The 16,782-nt window shown below is 37.2% G+C and overlaps 1 protein-coding gene across 1 annotated transcript in view; it reads left to right on the plus strand.

The window, feature by feature from the left end:
- BAZ1A (bromodomain adjacent to zinc finger domain 1A) overlaps positions 1-16,782 on the plus strand; it is a 109,567-nt gene that overhangs the window by 58,319 nt on the left and 34,466 nt on the right. The window contains exons 5-12 of the mRNA XM_037733153.1: positions 2,621-2,755; positions 4,437-4,536; positions 5,560-5,726; positions 8,413-8,508; positions 9,600-9,738; positions 10,951-11,131; positions 11,816-11,847; positions 12,717-12,920. Of these exons, the coding sequence (XP_037589081.1) occupies positions 2,621-2,755; positions 4,437-4,536; positions 5,560-5,726; positions 8,413-8,508; positions 9,600-9,738; positions 10,951-11,131; positions 11,816-11,847; positions 12,717-12,920 (1,054 nt within the window). The remainder of the gene's footprint in view (positions 1-2,620; positions 2,756-4,436; positions 4,537-5,559; positions 5,727-8,412; positions 8,509-9,599; positions 9,739-10,950; positions 11,132-11,815; positions 11,848-12,716; positions 12,921-16,782) is intronic.

A 16,782-nucleotide genomic window follows, 5' to 3' on the forward strand; every position in this document is an offset into this window, starting at 1 on the left:
AAAAAAAAAAAAAAAAAAAAGTCATACATAGATTTCAAGAGCAAGCACTGGAGGAAAAATAGCTTGAGTAAATACAATGAAGAACTCAAATTAGCTAGAAAAACATAACTACCCCAGTAGGAAAATGGTCAAATAAATATGATTAAAATTCACAGTGGATGAAATATAAAAACTTCAAAATGTAAGAGTCATCTGAAAAACAAATATGCTCACATTTTAAAAAAATTATGTATCTGCCTTGATACGATTCAATTTTGCTCTGTCTATAGCATTGATTATCAGGTAGCCATATTAAATGATGCTTACAAAAAGTTTTAATGATTTAGATACTTGCGACAAATGGGTAGAACAGTGCCTGGCACTTGGTGGACAATCGATACATGTAAATAGTTGTATATGTATATTGTAAACAGCCATTTGGCCAATTCCTCTAATTTACAAAGATTTCTTACACATCAGTGAGCAAAGATGACCCAATTGGAAGATGGTGATAAAAGACATCAGCAAGTATTTCGCCAAGGAAAAAGTCAGTGAACATGGAAAGAAGCTCAACTTGACTTAATAAATAAATGGAAATTAAAGTCACAATAAACATTTTTCACTTAGAGTGTAATAGAAGATTATTAATGGATATGCAGGTGTATTAATCCATTCTCACACTGCTATAAAGATATCTGAGACTGGGTAACTTATAAAAGAAAAGAGGTTTAATCAGCTCACGGTTCTGTGGGCTATACAGGCTTCTTCTGGGGAGCCCTCAGGAAACCTACAGTCAGTGCCGAAAGCAAAGAGAAAGCAAGCACATCTTTATATGGCTGACCAGGAGAGAGTGAGTGTGAAGTAGGAGGTGCTATGCACTTTGAAACAAGCAGACCTCATGAGAACAGCAAGGGGGAAGTCCACCCCATGATTCAGTCACCTCCTACCAAGCCCGTCCTCTCACTGGGGAGTATAATTCCACATGAGATCTGGGTGGGGACACAGAGCCAAATCATATCAGCACAGTACTTTGTGAGCAAGCCCACAAAGTCTGAAAACCAGTTTTGGTGAGCATAGACTGCTGTTAGAATCTACAAGTACACAAAAATGTGGGTCTTGTGTATTGTGTGTATGAATTAGGCACTTTGGCGATTCATGTGTTAAAATCTATTTTGGCCTTTTTAAGTGTATGTATATTTGAGAAGAAACCAGCCATGTGCTTTATATTTATATTCGTATTAAAGGTGCAGTTCTGTAGACAATTAGAGAATTCTATTCTGTAGATAATTCTGTTATCCCATATAAATCAGAGGTTATGTGGGATGAAATATGATCATTTTAATGAAATCTTTAATGTGAAATTTTGATAGATTCTTGATTTATTATCATGACCAGAACTGGTTGAGTTTTAGATGTTTAAAGCTGTGCTCTACCTACAAAAATAATTATACACAAAATATCTTTTTCTGTTTTGTTAACTTTATATATTTTGTATCATTATTTTCTCACACATTTCTTGAAAGGAATTTCTGTAAGTGGCATTTGTTTTCATTCACTTGTTTGTTTTGAAAGGAATAATGACAATCTTGGTCATTAGGTAAAAAATAACAGAAAGTCTAGGGTTACACATGGATAAAAGGTAAGCAAGACTGGGTGCAGTGGCTTATGCCTGTAATCCCAGCACTTTGGAAGGCCAAAGTGGGAGGATCACTTGAGGTCAGGAATTCAAGACTAGCCTAGCCAACATGGTGAGACCCTGTCTCTACTAAAAATACGAAAATTATCGAGGTGTGGTGGCGCGCACCTGTAATCTCAGCTACTCAGGAGGCTGAGGCAGGACAATTACTTGAACCTAGGAGGCAGAGGTTGCAGTGTGCCAAGATCATGCCACTGCACTCTAGCCTGGGTGACAGAGCAAGACTCCGTCTCAAAATAAATAAATACATAAATAAATAAAATTAAAAATTTAAATTTTAAAAAGGTAAACAAAGTATAGATACAAGGTAAAGAGAGTAAGTCTTGGATTTAGTAATTATTATAGAACCACACCGTTTCTGGGAAGAATGAGTTATTCTGAACTTCATTTCTTTGTTTAAACCTTTTAGGGATTTGCAGATATTTCTGCTTTTATCAAGACTAGAGGGATGTAATGGGAAATCTGATACATTAAGTATTTAAGTTATTACTGTACCGTGGAAGGAAAATCTAAATGAATGTTCAGCATTTGGGAAATGGTTAAGAAAAATTTATCGGGTTAATACAGTGGATTTTTACTGTTAAATATATAGATTGATTATTCATTTACATAGCAAATCTCAGACAAAATTAGTCAAAGCAAAACAGATTATTGAATAATATAAATGTAATTTTGAAATACAGGAAACTGTACAACCATTCTTGAGGTATTTTATGGTAATTATTGAATTGTGGTTTTTTTGGTAAGGCTAATTAATTACATAGTGAAGGAAGGCTTGGTTAAACCAACTAAAATGTATTTTACTACACTATAATGCATAAAATTCTAATGTTTTTATCCTAATCTTTTAACAGCATTAATAGTGGCCATATGACATGTTAGGGCATATCTGTATATTGCTTACTAATATGTTATTATTGTACCCTATGTCTTTGTTTTATTAAGGAATCATCTCTTTCAACGTACAAAATAGCAGAACAAGATTTTTCTTATTTCTTCCCTGATGATCCACCCACATTTATCTTCAGTCCTGCTAATAGACGAAGAGGGAGACCTCCCAAACGAATACCTATTAGTCTGGTAAGTAGAGACTTGATTAAAACTGCATATTCACTGTTAATAAAACAGTACTCAGAATCAAGAAGTATGTGTGTCTCCCCTCACATTCATAGCTTAGAGGAAGAAACCCATTACCTCACCAAAAAATATGTGAGTATTTACAGTATGTTGATAACTGCTCAGTAGTGAAGCTTGTAGAGGTTTCAAGTGTAAATTAGATATGTACCTTCATACCATAGGGATTTTATACCAAAGCGGAAGCAAGCCTATAAGCAATTACTGAAATGTAAAGCAGGGAATAAACTATGGGATTGAAGTGTAAAATAAAGAGCAATAAATTCTGACTGGAGGAAGTTATAGGGGGCTTTAAAAACACAATAATGCAGCTGGGCACAGTGGCTCTTGCCAGTAATCCCAGCACTTTGGGAGACTGAGGTGGGTGGACATTTGAGTCCAGGAGTTCCAGACTAGCCTGGCTGACATGGCAAAACTCTGTCTCTACTCAAAATACAGGAACCTGAGGCACAAGAATTGCTCAAAGCTGGGAGGCAGAGGCTGAGGTTGCTGTGAGCCAAGATCACGCGACACTGCACGTTAGCCTGGGCAGCACAGCCAAGACTTAGTCTAAAAAATTTTTCAAAACTATACAAATTAATTAGGTTAGAGACATTATTCTTAGAAGAAATAAAAAATAAAAATAAAAAATCTGACATTGTTTAACATTGGCCACAGAATTTTTCTGGTATGTCTTTTTCTGCATCTTTTTTATTTGATATTTATACCATCCAGTTTGTAAAGTAAGCTGAAAGTTTAAAGTTTTTTGTTTGCTTTTCTAATGTATTTTTTAAGGCTCTTTCTATATATTGCCATTTTTTCCTGAGATATACTTGTAATAATTTATACATATACACAGTTAACTCATGTTCTGTTTATTACTAAGATTAGAGTTATTAATAGTTCAGTTATACTTTTTTTTTTTTTTTTTTGAGATGAAGTCTCCTCAGTCACCCATGCTAGAAAGAAGTGGTATGATCTTGGCTCACTGCAACCTCCCCCTCCTGGGTTGAAGCAGTTTTTCTGCCTCAGCCTCCTGAGTAACTGGGACTACAGGTACATGCCATCATGGCTGGCTAATTTTTGCATTTTTAGTAGAGATGGGGTTTCACCATATTGGCGAGGCTTGTCTCGAACACCTGACCTCAAGCGATCTTTCCACCTTGGCACCCAAAATTCTAAGATTACAAGCATCAGCCGCCTGTACCCGGCCCAGTTATACTTTAGAATAAAAACTCATTTTAGACTGAGCACGGTGGCTCGCTTTGGGAGGCTGAGGTGAGCAGACCACTTGAGGCCAGGAGTTCAAGGCCAGCCTGGCCAACATGACAAAACCCCATCTCTACTAAAAATAAAAAAAAATTTAGCTGGGTGTGGTGGCACACGCCTGTAATCCCAGCTACTCGGGAGGCTGAGGCAGAAGAATCACTTGAGCGTAGGAGGCAGAGGTTGCAGAAAGCTGAGATCACACCACTGCACTCCCGCCAGGAGGACAGAGCGAGACTCCGTCTCAAAAAAAAAAAAAAAAAAAAAAAAAAAAAAAAAAAAAATCATTTTAGTATAAAGAAAATGTAACTGGTGAAAGTTTTAAATTTTTTTCTTCTTATTACTATAAGAACCAGGCATACTATTTTGGTTTGTTTTTTAGGAGGACAATATTGCTAATAAACAGATTCTTGCAAGTTATAGGAACAAAGCTACTAAAGAAAGAGATAAACTTTTGAAACAAGAAGAAATGAAGTCATTGGGTGAGTTTTAACATTCTTTCCAAAAACTGATTAGGAATAAGAAAGAATATTTCTCTGTACCTGATTTGGGGATGTTTCTGACATGGCATGTTTCTGGTTTATTTTATTTTACTTTTTTGAGATGGAGTCTTGCTTCGTTGCCTGGCTGAAATGCAGTAGCTTGATCTTGGCTCACTGCAGCCTCCGACTCCCTGGTTCAAGCGATTCTCTTGCCTCAGCCTCTGGAGTAGCTGGGATTACAGGCACACACCATCATGCCCAGCTAACTTTTTTTGTATTTTTTTTTAGTAGAGACGGGTTTCACCATGTTGAGCAGGGTGGTCTCAATCTCCTGACTTGGTGATCCACCCACCTTGGACTCCCAAAGTGCTGGGATTATGGCGTGAGCCACCACACTCAAGCCACCACGCCCGGCCTGGTTTATTGTTTTGAGGTGCAGTTATTTTTTCTATCAGATAACGATTGTTTGTTTGTTTGCTTGTTTTACAAATAAGACTGCTTCATCTCTTAAAATGATATTTCATGGTCTAGCATATTCCCTATTAAATTGCTTAGTGATAGATTAAGCAGAAGTTTGAGTTTCCAGGGGTTGCAAACTAGGGCTATTTTGTTTGATTCATATTGCCTTTTAAAACATTGCTTCCCAAACTTGAATATACATATGAATCACTTGGGGATCTTATTAAAATGAAGATTCTAAATTAGTAGATCTGGTGGGGGAAATGAAATTGTGCATTTTTAACAGGGTGATGATGACATTGCTGCTGGTCTTCAGATCACACTTTGGGTATTAGGGCTTTCAAAGGCAGGGACATGTTCGTCCCAGTACTGTAGTTTGTCTTAAACTTACCCAGTTTGCTTTCCCTATTTTAATCACCTGCTGGCTCCCTCTAGGAATTTTAAGAGTCTACTAATCTCATTTAACCTTAAACTATTTCAGGGATTCTGTTATATATATTAAAAAAAAGGCCAACTGTTATTTTTTTGTCTATATATAGTTCTAAGTTTGATTTTTCTCCACAGCTTTTGAAAAGGCTAAATTAAAAAGAGAAAAAGCAGATGCCTTAGAAGCGAAGAAAAAAAAAAAAGAAGATAAAGAGAAAAAGAGGGAAGAATTGAAGAAAATTGTTGAAGAGGAGAGACTAAAGAAAAAAGAAGAAAAAGAGAGGCTTAAAGTAGAAAGAGAAAAGGTATTCATTTGAGTATATTAGCTATATTCTATATATCTATGGTAACATTACATATCTACATCCATGGTTGATTTTCAAATGTTTTTACTACTTTCATTCACATTTATGAATGTTCATAGAAAGCTGATAAACAATATTGGTTTACCTCCCTTTTGCTTTGGAAAATTTAACATGCCTTTACACCTCACTTAAAACCTCTTTTAGAATGCAGTTCTAAATGATTTCATTGTTTAGACTTCCCGAATTTAGGGAAAACGATACATGTAAAAGTTTATATGTTAAACTTTAAGAGGTAAAATACACAGTTTGAAAAATAAAATAGGCCAGGCATGGTGGCTCATGCCTGTAATCCCAGCACTTTAGAAGGCCAAGGCAGGTGGATCACAAGATCAGGAGTTCAGGAGCAGCCTGGCCAGCATGGTGAAGCCCTTTCTCTACTAAAAATACAAAAATTAGCCAGGCATGGTTGTGTTCACCTATAATCCCAGCTACTCATGAGACTGAGGCAGGAGAATCACTTGAACACAGGAGGCAGAGAGGTTGCAGTGAGCTGAGATTGTGCCATTGCATTCCCGCCTGCGCAGCAGAACGAGACTCCATCTCAAAAATAAATAAACAAATAAAAAGAAAATAAATTGTATAACAAGAATGTATTACTGTGTTCTTGTCCTATTTGAAAAGTAAGGTGTATAATACTGTTTCAGCAAATCTATGATTGTGGTCTTCAGTGGTGCATGTTCCTTATACAATTCTATAGCTGGTTTCCTCCAAAGTCAGTCATTTTCAGATTTCTTGGGATATTCACAAGTAGCCTTAGAGGATCATGCTGTGCTCATTTTAGTTGTCTATAGTGTCCCTTGAATGTTTTTCAAATAGGCCATTGAGGTGATTTAGGAGGTCTAATATAAGCTTACTCCAGAAAATGTAGATGACAGAAAAATCACCTGAAATCTGATGGTAACATTTAGAGGTAGAATTAACACTTTTTTTTTTTTTTTTAAATTTTGAGGTGAATTATCACTCTGTCACCCAGGCTGAAGTGCAGTGGCTTGATCTGTGCCCAATGCAACCTCTACCTCCCAGGTTCAAGCAATTCTCCTGCCTCAGCTTCTCGAGTAGCTGGGATTAGAGGTGCCCACCACCACACCAAGCTAATTTTTGTATTTTTAGTAGAGTCGGGGTTTCACCATGTTGGCCAGGCTGGTCTCAGAATTCTGACCTCAAGCGATCCACCTGCCTCAACCTCCCAAATTGCTAGGATTACAGGCATGAGCCACCATGCCTGGCCAGGGATAGAATTAACACTTTCATTCATTTATTTCTAGTCTTTATTCTGTGCCTTAAAAACATGGATTATTCACCATTTAAAATTTTATATTTTTTTCATCTAACATGATCATAAACATAATCTTAAGTGGAATTTTTAATGACTGTATAACTTATTAAACAGTTACAGCTAGGTGCTTTATAATTTTTTGCTTATAAATGATACAGCTGTGTTCAAATTTCTGAATAAAGTCTTTTTTGGACTATGATAGTCACAGGATAAATTTGTAGAAGTAGAATAAATCAAAGGGTAAGAATATTTTTAAAATTTTGTATACATATACATAATGAAGTATTTTCCAACCATGTGCTTACAATGTTAGCAACAATGAATTTGAATGCTAATCTTACTAGATCCTATAAGAATTATTTCGGAGGTTGGGGGTGGATAACTTACTGAAGCAAACTATTCAAATCACAGTAAATTCTGTAACTAGGCATTTTATATTGAAATCTGTTTACCTCTGTGTTCCTAATTTCAAAGAAGAGAATAACATAATAACATATTAAATATACTTAATGGAAAATAGTGAAGTATTTTATTTACACTGCTTTATTAAAGACATTTCGCAGTTAATCTTGCATTTTTTTCAAACACCAGAATCAAAAAGTAAGGGCTTCAGAAGACCAAGTGAGGAGGAGAAATAACCTGAATTACAAGAGAAGTCCATCTATTCTGATATTGTTGCCTTTAAATATTGTTCTCTCTTCGTGTCTCTAGGGTGTTACCAGATTCAAATGAAATCTTGAAAATAATAAATGTATTACAGATATAAGGGGAAGTTTTATTTTAGGTAGTCTAACAATTTATTTTGTCAGGAACTTATTGATTTGAAGTAGAAGGAAAGCTATAGAGCTGCCCAGGCTGGAGGGTAGTGGCGCAATCTCAGCTCACCGCAACCACTTCCTCCTGGGTTTAAGCGATCCTCCTGCCTCAGCCTACCGAGTAGCTGGAATGGCAGGTGGGTACCACCATGCCCAGCTAATATATATTTGTATTTTTAGTAGAGATGGAGTTTTGCCATGTTGGTCAGACTGGTCTCGAACTTCTGGCTGCCTCTGCATCCCAAAGTGCTGGGATTACAGGTGTGAGCCACTGCACTCAGCCCATTTTCAGTCTTTACAGCATTATTTTAATAGGTATTATTTTAATCAGTGGTGCTTAAACTTTAGCATGTATTAAAAACCACCAGAAAGTCTTGCTAGAACACCAGTTTCTACATCCTAACCTCATAGTTACTGCTTCAGTAGGTCTGGGGTAAGGTCCAAGTATTTGCATTTCTAACAGGTTCTCAGGAGATGCTGATGCTGCCACATAAATTTCTTACATGAATTGTTACTAACTTTTGAAAATTTTTAGGAAAGAGAGAAGTTACGTGAAGAAAAGCGAAAATATGTGGAATACTTAAAACAATGGAGTAAACCTAGAGAAGATATGGAATGTGATGACCTTAAGGTATAAACATGTTATGTGATGTTTGGCACACATAGGTTTTATATGCCATACATGGCTTTGCTGATGAAATCATTCTTTTATTTAATAGCAGCCTCTTTATATATATATATATATATTTAAAGGAGAAGAAATAGCTAGTTAAGCATGTGTTCATACTTAGAATTCCAAGGTAGCGTTGTTTGTGTTTTATAACCAGCTTTGATAATGATTCTTATTCTGTAGAAATAGTCAGTTTGTGTGATCCTTAATGATCCAAAAACCACTGTTGCCAGGCATGCATTTAGCTTGATTGCTAGGTTAGGACTCTGCCTATTTCCAGAAATGGCATAAGTGTCCAAATCAAACTCATTCAACTTGATATATAAAGGACAATTTCTAAATCAGTAGATGGTAGATTATGTTCCAAATCATAAGGAGATACTACATTGAACGTAGATTTCAAGCTGATTTGACTTCAGAATGTGGGTTAAGAGACTCTTACTAGGAAATATAGTCAGAAATACACCTCAGCCTAAAGTTATGTTCTAGTTTGAGGAAGGAAAATGTTCCTTTCTCCCAATCCCTTCTCAGGAACTGTGACTTAATAAAGTTGGAATAAGTTCAGGACAACCATAATTTTTTTTTTTTTTTTTTTTTTTTTTGGAGACGGAGTTTCGCTCTTGTTACCCAGGCTGGAGTGCAATGGCGCGATCTCGGCTCACCGCAACCTCCGCCTCCTGGGTTCAGGCAATTCTCCTGCCTCAGCCTCCTGAGTAGCTGGGATTACAGGCACGCGCCACCGTGCCCAGCTAATTTTTTGTATTTTTAGTAGAGACGGGGTTTCACCATGTTGACCAGGATGGTCTCGATCTCTTGACCTCGTGATCCACCCGCCTCGGCCTCCCAAAGTGCTGGGATTACAGGCTTGAGCCACCGCGCCCGGCCCATAATTTTAGAAGTTTCAAAGGCAATTGTGATAAATAGCCAGGGTTGAGAACCAGTAGCCTACAAAGAATAATTCTTAATAGTTAGGTAAAAAGTATGTCATCTCTATCTTTTAAGTTTTCCTGTTCTTGGGTTCAAATAATTATATAAATTGTTTAATCTTTCAGGAACTTCCAGAACCAACACCAGTGAAAACTAGACTACCTCCTGAAATCTTTGGTGATGCTCTGATGGTTTTGGAGTTCCTTAATGCATTTGGGGAACTTTTTGATCTTCAAGATGAGTTTCCTGATGGAGTGACCCTAGGCAAGTGCTCTAGTTAGCTACTGCTATGTTATAGTTCATCCTAAAATTAGTGCCTTTAAAAAAACAAGCCATCTCTTAAAGTTCTGTGGGGTCACTGGAGTTGGAATCTCTCTGAAGGCTTGTCTGACTAGATGTTCAAAATAGCTTCTTCTTGCACAGGTCTGGTGCGTCGGTCCTCTTCATGTGGCCTCTCATTTCATCAGAGTATCTCATACTTACGTGACACCTGAGGGGTCTAAGAAGCAAGAAGCAGAAACTGCTAGCCCTCCTAAAGCCTAGGTCTGGAATTGGCACAGCCTTACTTCTGCCACATTCCATTGGTCAGAGCAGTGAAAGGCCACCTTGGGATTCAGTGGGGTGGTGGGTAGAATAGTTTCCACTTCTTGAGCAGGGAGTGGTATATGTGTGTTTGCAGGCAGGTTATTGCCTACCATTTTTGTAATTCTCTTTGGCCTGTGTACTTCCATACTTTTACTTTGTATAAACATTTATAATAGGGTTTACTATAAAGAAGAGATTTGGATCAAAATTTTGAATTTTTGGCTGTCACATGGTAAAATAATTTTCTTAAAATCCATGTAGAGTCTTTGAAAAAGAGAATTATAATGCCACTCTTATTTTAATAAAAGTATATTCTTTAGGAGGGCTTTCAAATTCTTTTATTTCTCCTTATGAGAAATAAAAGACGAGGCAAGAATCATTGTGCCTTATAGATCAAGGAGGCCTAACAGTACTGGTTTAGGTAAGAAGTTTAGGCAAAATGAATCAGATAAGAAACATTTATTTATGACTTAGATACAATATTAGGATTAAAACCTAATGCTGATAATGATCTCTCCTGTGCCCTATTTGCACATAGCCCTCAAGAACAGTGGCACAACAACAAATATTTGCAGTTATTCAGATTAGAATAAATTACAATCTTAAAAATGATCCTTTATTCCTGCCTTAAATTTAAATTTAGATGAAATATGTTGATCTTTTGAAGCTGATTTGACTTACTTGAATGAGGTGATTTTGGCTTATGATTTTATTGTAATCATTATAAATTGTTTCTTATTTTGGCTTGGATAATACTTGGCTATACTTTCATAAATGGATGCTTAAGAAAATAGTTGCACATACTATTGTTGATTAAATGTTTATTTCAGTAGAGTTGTTTTTCTGTACATGAACAGAACTTTAAATTTGTTTTAAACATTTTATTCACAGAAGTATTAGAGGAAGCTCTTGTAGGAAATGACAGTGAAGGCCCACTGTGTGAATTGCTTTTTTTCTTCCTGACTGCAATCTTCCAGGCGATAGCTGAAGAAGAAGAGGAGGTAGCCAAAGAGCAACTAACTGACGCTGACACCAAAGGTCAGAGTTCAACGTTATTGCTGATTCAACCATAGTAGCTTTGTAGTGAAACTAATTTTTAAAGGCTATTTTTAAATTAAGTTGGCTTTTATGCGTGTAAAATATAGTTGTTCGGGTCACCTGATGTTGAATCATATGCTAACAACATACTGATTATTTTACAAAAATATTGTTTTAATATAACCTGTGTCGGACAACCTTAAAGATATTTTCCCTTAATCTACCTTACTTTTATTCCTTTAGACTTTTCCTATGATTTAGGAGCATTAGAGATTTCATTGACCAGTATCTGTAATTACAAGAGATTCTGCTAAATAGCATTATAACACTGAATTTTTTTTTTTTTTTGCCCCCACCTAAGGATATACTACTTTTTTGAGTTGGAGTTTCGCTCTGTCACCAGGCTGGAGTGCAGTGGCACAGTCTTGGCTCACTACAACCTCTGCCTCCTGGGTTCAAGCGATTCTCCTGCCTCAGCCTCCCAAGTAGCTGGGATTACAGATGCCTGCCACCATGCCTGGCTAATTTTTGTATTTTGTTAATAGTGACAGGGTTTCACTGTGTTGGCCAGGCTGGTCTCGAGTTCCTGACCTCATGTGATCTGCCCACGTTGGCCTCCCGAAGTGCTGGGATTACAGGCATGAGCCACTGCACCTGACCAGGAAATCCTTTAATTGTAATTAATACTTTAGAATGAAAATACTACTGCTGATTTCAGTTTAGATCTGACAGCTTTTACATCAGAGTTAAGTAAAATTTTACTTTTTTATTTTACTTATTAGTTTGAACTGGATAATTTGCTTTTAAGTTCTGTACACTTAACTATCTGGAGTCAGTGTATTGTACATGTTAGTGTAGGAATAATTCTTGGGGCAAGCCCTTTCATATTTTTAAAACAGTATGTTCATAATTTTGTTTAGGGTTTACCTCGTCAGAAGAAATGTTGAGCATTTCTATTAAGAGATTGATTTGGCCTCCTGAATAATACCCAGAACTTTACCATCTATGAGATTTAGGACCAGAAACTTGATTAAACAGTACTTGAGTGTGTTGCATAAAAATTCACAATAAGAAAGAACTGTTAGGAGACATCTTCATGAGAGAATATTGGTACAAAAAGATGGGACATTCTTCCAGTCAGATAGTTTTGTTGGCTTTAGATAATTCAAGCTCATCTTCCTTTATTCCTGGTCTCTGAAGCAACATGATATTGATGAGTATGCATCCGATGTTTGTTGCCTTTTGATTTTACAACCCGAGTTTAAGCAAAATATATTCTCTAGCTTGAGTGCTAACCACCATAGGTCCCTTATTAAGACCATATCAAGCAATATGACCCCTATTGTCATCTCAGATAATTTAGTCAATTAAATAATTCTTTTAGCTATTATATTTATTAATGGCCAAGAACATTATAGGGTTATTGATCAAATTCTGACAATACAAGACATAAAGCTGTATTTAATTCCAGATTTGAAACAAATGAATTTTGTAGTTTGGGAAGATAAAAGTGGAATAAAAAGGAAACAGTATGGGAAAATTAGCTAGTATAGAGGAAAAATATATAAGCAATGGTTGGTGTTCGAATTGCCATTACACATTTTTTTTTTTTTTTTCAGGAAAACCTCGTTATGCTGAGACCTGGGATTTTCATGTGTCAGCATCTACCTTTTTGCAGTTTGAAATGAGCATGGGCTGTAGCAAGCCCTTCAGCAACTCCCACAGTGTACAGCTCCAGTATTCTCTGAATAATGGCAAGGACTGGCATCTTGTCACTGAAGAGTGTGTTCCTCCAACCATTGGCTGTCTGCACTACACGGAAAGTTCAATTTANTTTTTGAGACCCAGTCTCACTCTGTCACCCAGGCTAGAGTGCAGTGGCGTGATCTCGGCTCACTGCAACTTCTACCTCCCGGGTTCAAGCAATTCTCCTGCCTCAGCCTCCTAAGTAGTTGGGATTACAGGTGTGCACTAACACACCCAACTAATTTTTGTATTTTTAATACAGTCAGCGTTTCACCATGTTAGTCAGGCTGGTTTCAAACTCTTGCCCTTGTGATCGGCCCACCTCGGCCTCCCAAAGAGCTGGGATTACAGCTGTGAGCCACCACACCCTGCCCAACCATTACACTTTCATGATTGATCTGTGAGTTTTTTAATAACTATTCTCTATATATGACTATGTATAAATATAAGATATATCTCTCTAAGTAAGTATTCGCCACTAAATAAAAGTTTTAATGCTCTGTTTAAAAATACTTAGCCTGGGCAACATAGTGAGACCTCGTCTGTACAAAATATAAAACAAGGCTGAGCATGGTGGCACATGCCTGTAATCCCAGCATTTTGGGAGGCTGAGGATCACTTGAGGTCAGGAGTTTAAGACCATCCTGACCAACATGGTGAAACCCCATCTCTACTAAAAATACAAAAATCAGCCAGGTATAGTGGCACAGGCCTGAAATCGTAGCTACTTGATAAGCTGTGGCAGGAGAATCCTTGAACCCAGGAGGCAGAGGCTGCAGTGATCCAAGATTGGGACACTGCACCCCAGCCTGGGCAATAGAGGGAGACTCTGTCTCAATCAATCAATGAATCAATCAATAAAAGCCAGGTGTAGTGGTGCATGCCTATAGCCCCAGCTACTTGGGAGGCTGAGGTGAGAGGATTGCTTGAGGCTGCAGTGATCTGTGATTGTGCCACTGTATGCCATCCTGGGACAGAGGAGAAATTTTAAAAAAGAAAATACTTATTTAAATGTTAGGGAGGAAAAAAAATTAAGTCTGGCATTTTTCACTCTTTTTTCACTTCCCTATTATTTACTGGCCACATTTTACATGGTTGGTGAAGATCACATAGCTAATAAGTGATGTAAGAGACTGCGCATTATTTCATTTAATTTTCATACTACTCTTGTATGGTAGGTATTATTTTTTGCATTTTACATATAAAGAAAGGCTTAGTTTGAAGAAACATGGCTAATAAGGAAATGCTGGGATACAAGCTCAAGCCTAGAGACTCATTACAACTGTACTATATTGCTTCATAATATGGTAAAGAAGTTGAAATTTTGAATATTTGTTTCTCTGGCATTGCCTGTAAAATTATCTGCCTTTGAGAAGATCTAATTTCTTCGGCCCTTGGTCTCCCTGTTTTTATATCAAACCTGAGAGATTTTGACTAGCAGTTTAAAAAATCTTATATATAATACATCAGTTCCTCTCTTTAGTTTTATATCATGAACTAAAAAGCCCTTCAAAGTATGGGAACAAGAGCATCCTCTTTATATAGAATAGTTTTGTGTATTTGTTGTAGTATCATTGTCTAGTGTTAGAATTATAATCTCCTAATTCTAGATTATGATGATAATAACTGTATCTGTTGCAAATAGTCATAAAACACTGGTTATAGTTTAGCTTTATTCTCTTGGTGTGATATACCCAAGTGACTGTCACACTAAGCAAATCCTAGCATGATATTTATAGTTTCTTAATGCCATATGATAGATAAAGAGCTAAAGAATATATTTTAATATATTTTAACACAATTAAAAATAGATTTCATTGGTTTTTCATTTCCTAAAGGCCTTTTTATAGCCTTTGTCCTAGGAAATTATAACTTTCTATAGATGGTATAGGTTGAATGTAGTGATTGCTGCAGGAAGAGAGCCAAAACACTTTTACTTTGTATCTAGGACTGTTTTTAATTTTGGAGTGCTCATTAATTAAGTTTGTTTGGCTTTATGTGAAGAATGAACATTGAGGAAATTTTAGGTCTAGTATTTTCCTGCTACAGAAAAATGTGATATCTGTCATTTGGGCTAAATTAAGTCTGGTAGGAATGACTTTTTGCATGTATGTAAATTTTATAGATAGCTTCTTCTGTGTGGCCCTGTGTAATAAATGCCATGAAATTGTTGATGACTGTAATCAGATATGATCGCAGAGCTGCTTTTTTCCTTTAGTAAAGGACTGTTCTCTAAGGTTAATTTTGTCAGACTGTGAACTTTGGTAGGGGAGTCATATAGCAGAAGGCTAAAGAACCACAGAAGCAGATTAGCCTAGTGATTTTCCAACTCTAATCCAAGGCACCCTATAAGTTGTTCAGAAATTGTTTAGTGCCACTGCAGGATAGTTGGAAAGATGAAAAGGCAGAATTCTCATCTCCATATCTCACTTTAACAAGAAATCTCTTTTATATTGAACTTTGAATAAATATTTTTTGTTGAAGAATTTGAGAACTTCGGATCTAGACTAATTCCTTTAAGAAAAATGGGCCGGGAAGGGTGGCTTACACCTGTAATCCCAACACTTCAGGAAGCCAGGGCAGGCGGATCAGTTGAACTCAGGAATTTGAGACTAGCCAGGGCAATTTGGCAAAACCCATCCCTACAAAAAGTACAAAACTTAAGTGGGCATGGTGGCATGGGCCTTTAGTCCCAGCTACTGGGGAACCCAAGGTAGGAGGATGGCTTGAACCCTGAAGGCAGAGGTTGTCATGAGCTGAGATCGCAGCACTGCACTCCAGCCTAGGTGACAGAGTCAGACCCTGTCTCAAAAAGAAAAAGAAAAATGAAGCCCAGATTGAGTGACTTGTCTCAAGGGTACATTACTAGGCACTAGCATACCTAAGGCTAGAATACACATTATCTGACTCTTAGTCTGAATCTGTATACACTGTACTGTGATGTTAACAGAAGGGCTTTTCATAGCTTGAAGCCTTCATCAATCTATGTATTATAATTAGGAATAATTGGATATACTAATGCTTTACATACATTTGTACCAGTACATTTATCGTTTAGTCCTATTTGTAAGCCAAGGATTGTTTCAAAGCTAAAGCAGTTTATTTAAAAAATTCAGGGAAATCTTCCTTTTCGTTTTTTTGTTTTTGTTTTTGAGACAGAGTCTTGCTCCATCACCCATGCTGGAGTGCAGTGGTGAGATCTCAGCTCACCACAACCTGTGCCTCCCGAAAGTTTAAGCAATTCTAATGTCTCAGCCTCCCGGGTAGCTGGGACTACAGACATGCACCACCACTCCCAGCTAATTTTTGTATTTTAGTAGAGATGGGATTTTACCATGTTGGCCAGGTGGGTCTCAAACTTCTGACCTCAGGTGATCAGCCCATCTCACCCTCCCAAAGTGCTGGAATTATAGGCATGAGCCACGGCGCCTAGCCCCTATTGGTTGTTAGATTGGAAAATTTTCTAAATAAAAATGTGAAATTTTAATGAAGATAAATCAATAGTTAAGTGACAGTAGTGCCATCTTTAAGTGCTTTTAGCTCATTTTCTGTGATGATTTTGTGATGACTACAACCTATACTTTGTTATGACTTAATCTTAAAATATTCATAAAAGGGCAGGGCATGGGCATGGTGGCTCATGCCCGTTAATTGCAGCACTTTTTAGTAGAGATGGGGGGAGGCCGAAAGTAGGTTGGTCATCTGAGGTTAGGAGTTTGGAACCAGCCTGACGAAAAAGGTGAAACCCCATCTCTACTAAAAATACAAAAATTAGCCATGCATGGTGCCACATGCCTGTAGTCCCAGGTACTTGGGAGGCTGAGACAGGAGAATTGCTTGAACCCTGCAGGCAGAGGTTGCAGTGAGCCAAGATTGTGCCACTGCACCCCAGCCTGGGTGACAGAGTGAGACTCCGTCTCAAGGGAAAGGAAAAAAAAA

The sequence above is a fragment of the Cebus imitator genome, unplaced genomic scaffold, assembly GCF_001604975.1.
Source record: "Cebus imitator isolate Cc_AM_T3 unplaced genomic scaffold, Cebus_imitator-1.0 Scaffold496, whole genome shotgun sequence".
NCBI lineage: Eukaryota > Metazoa > Chordata > Mammalia > Primates > Cebidae > Cebus > Cebus imitator.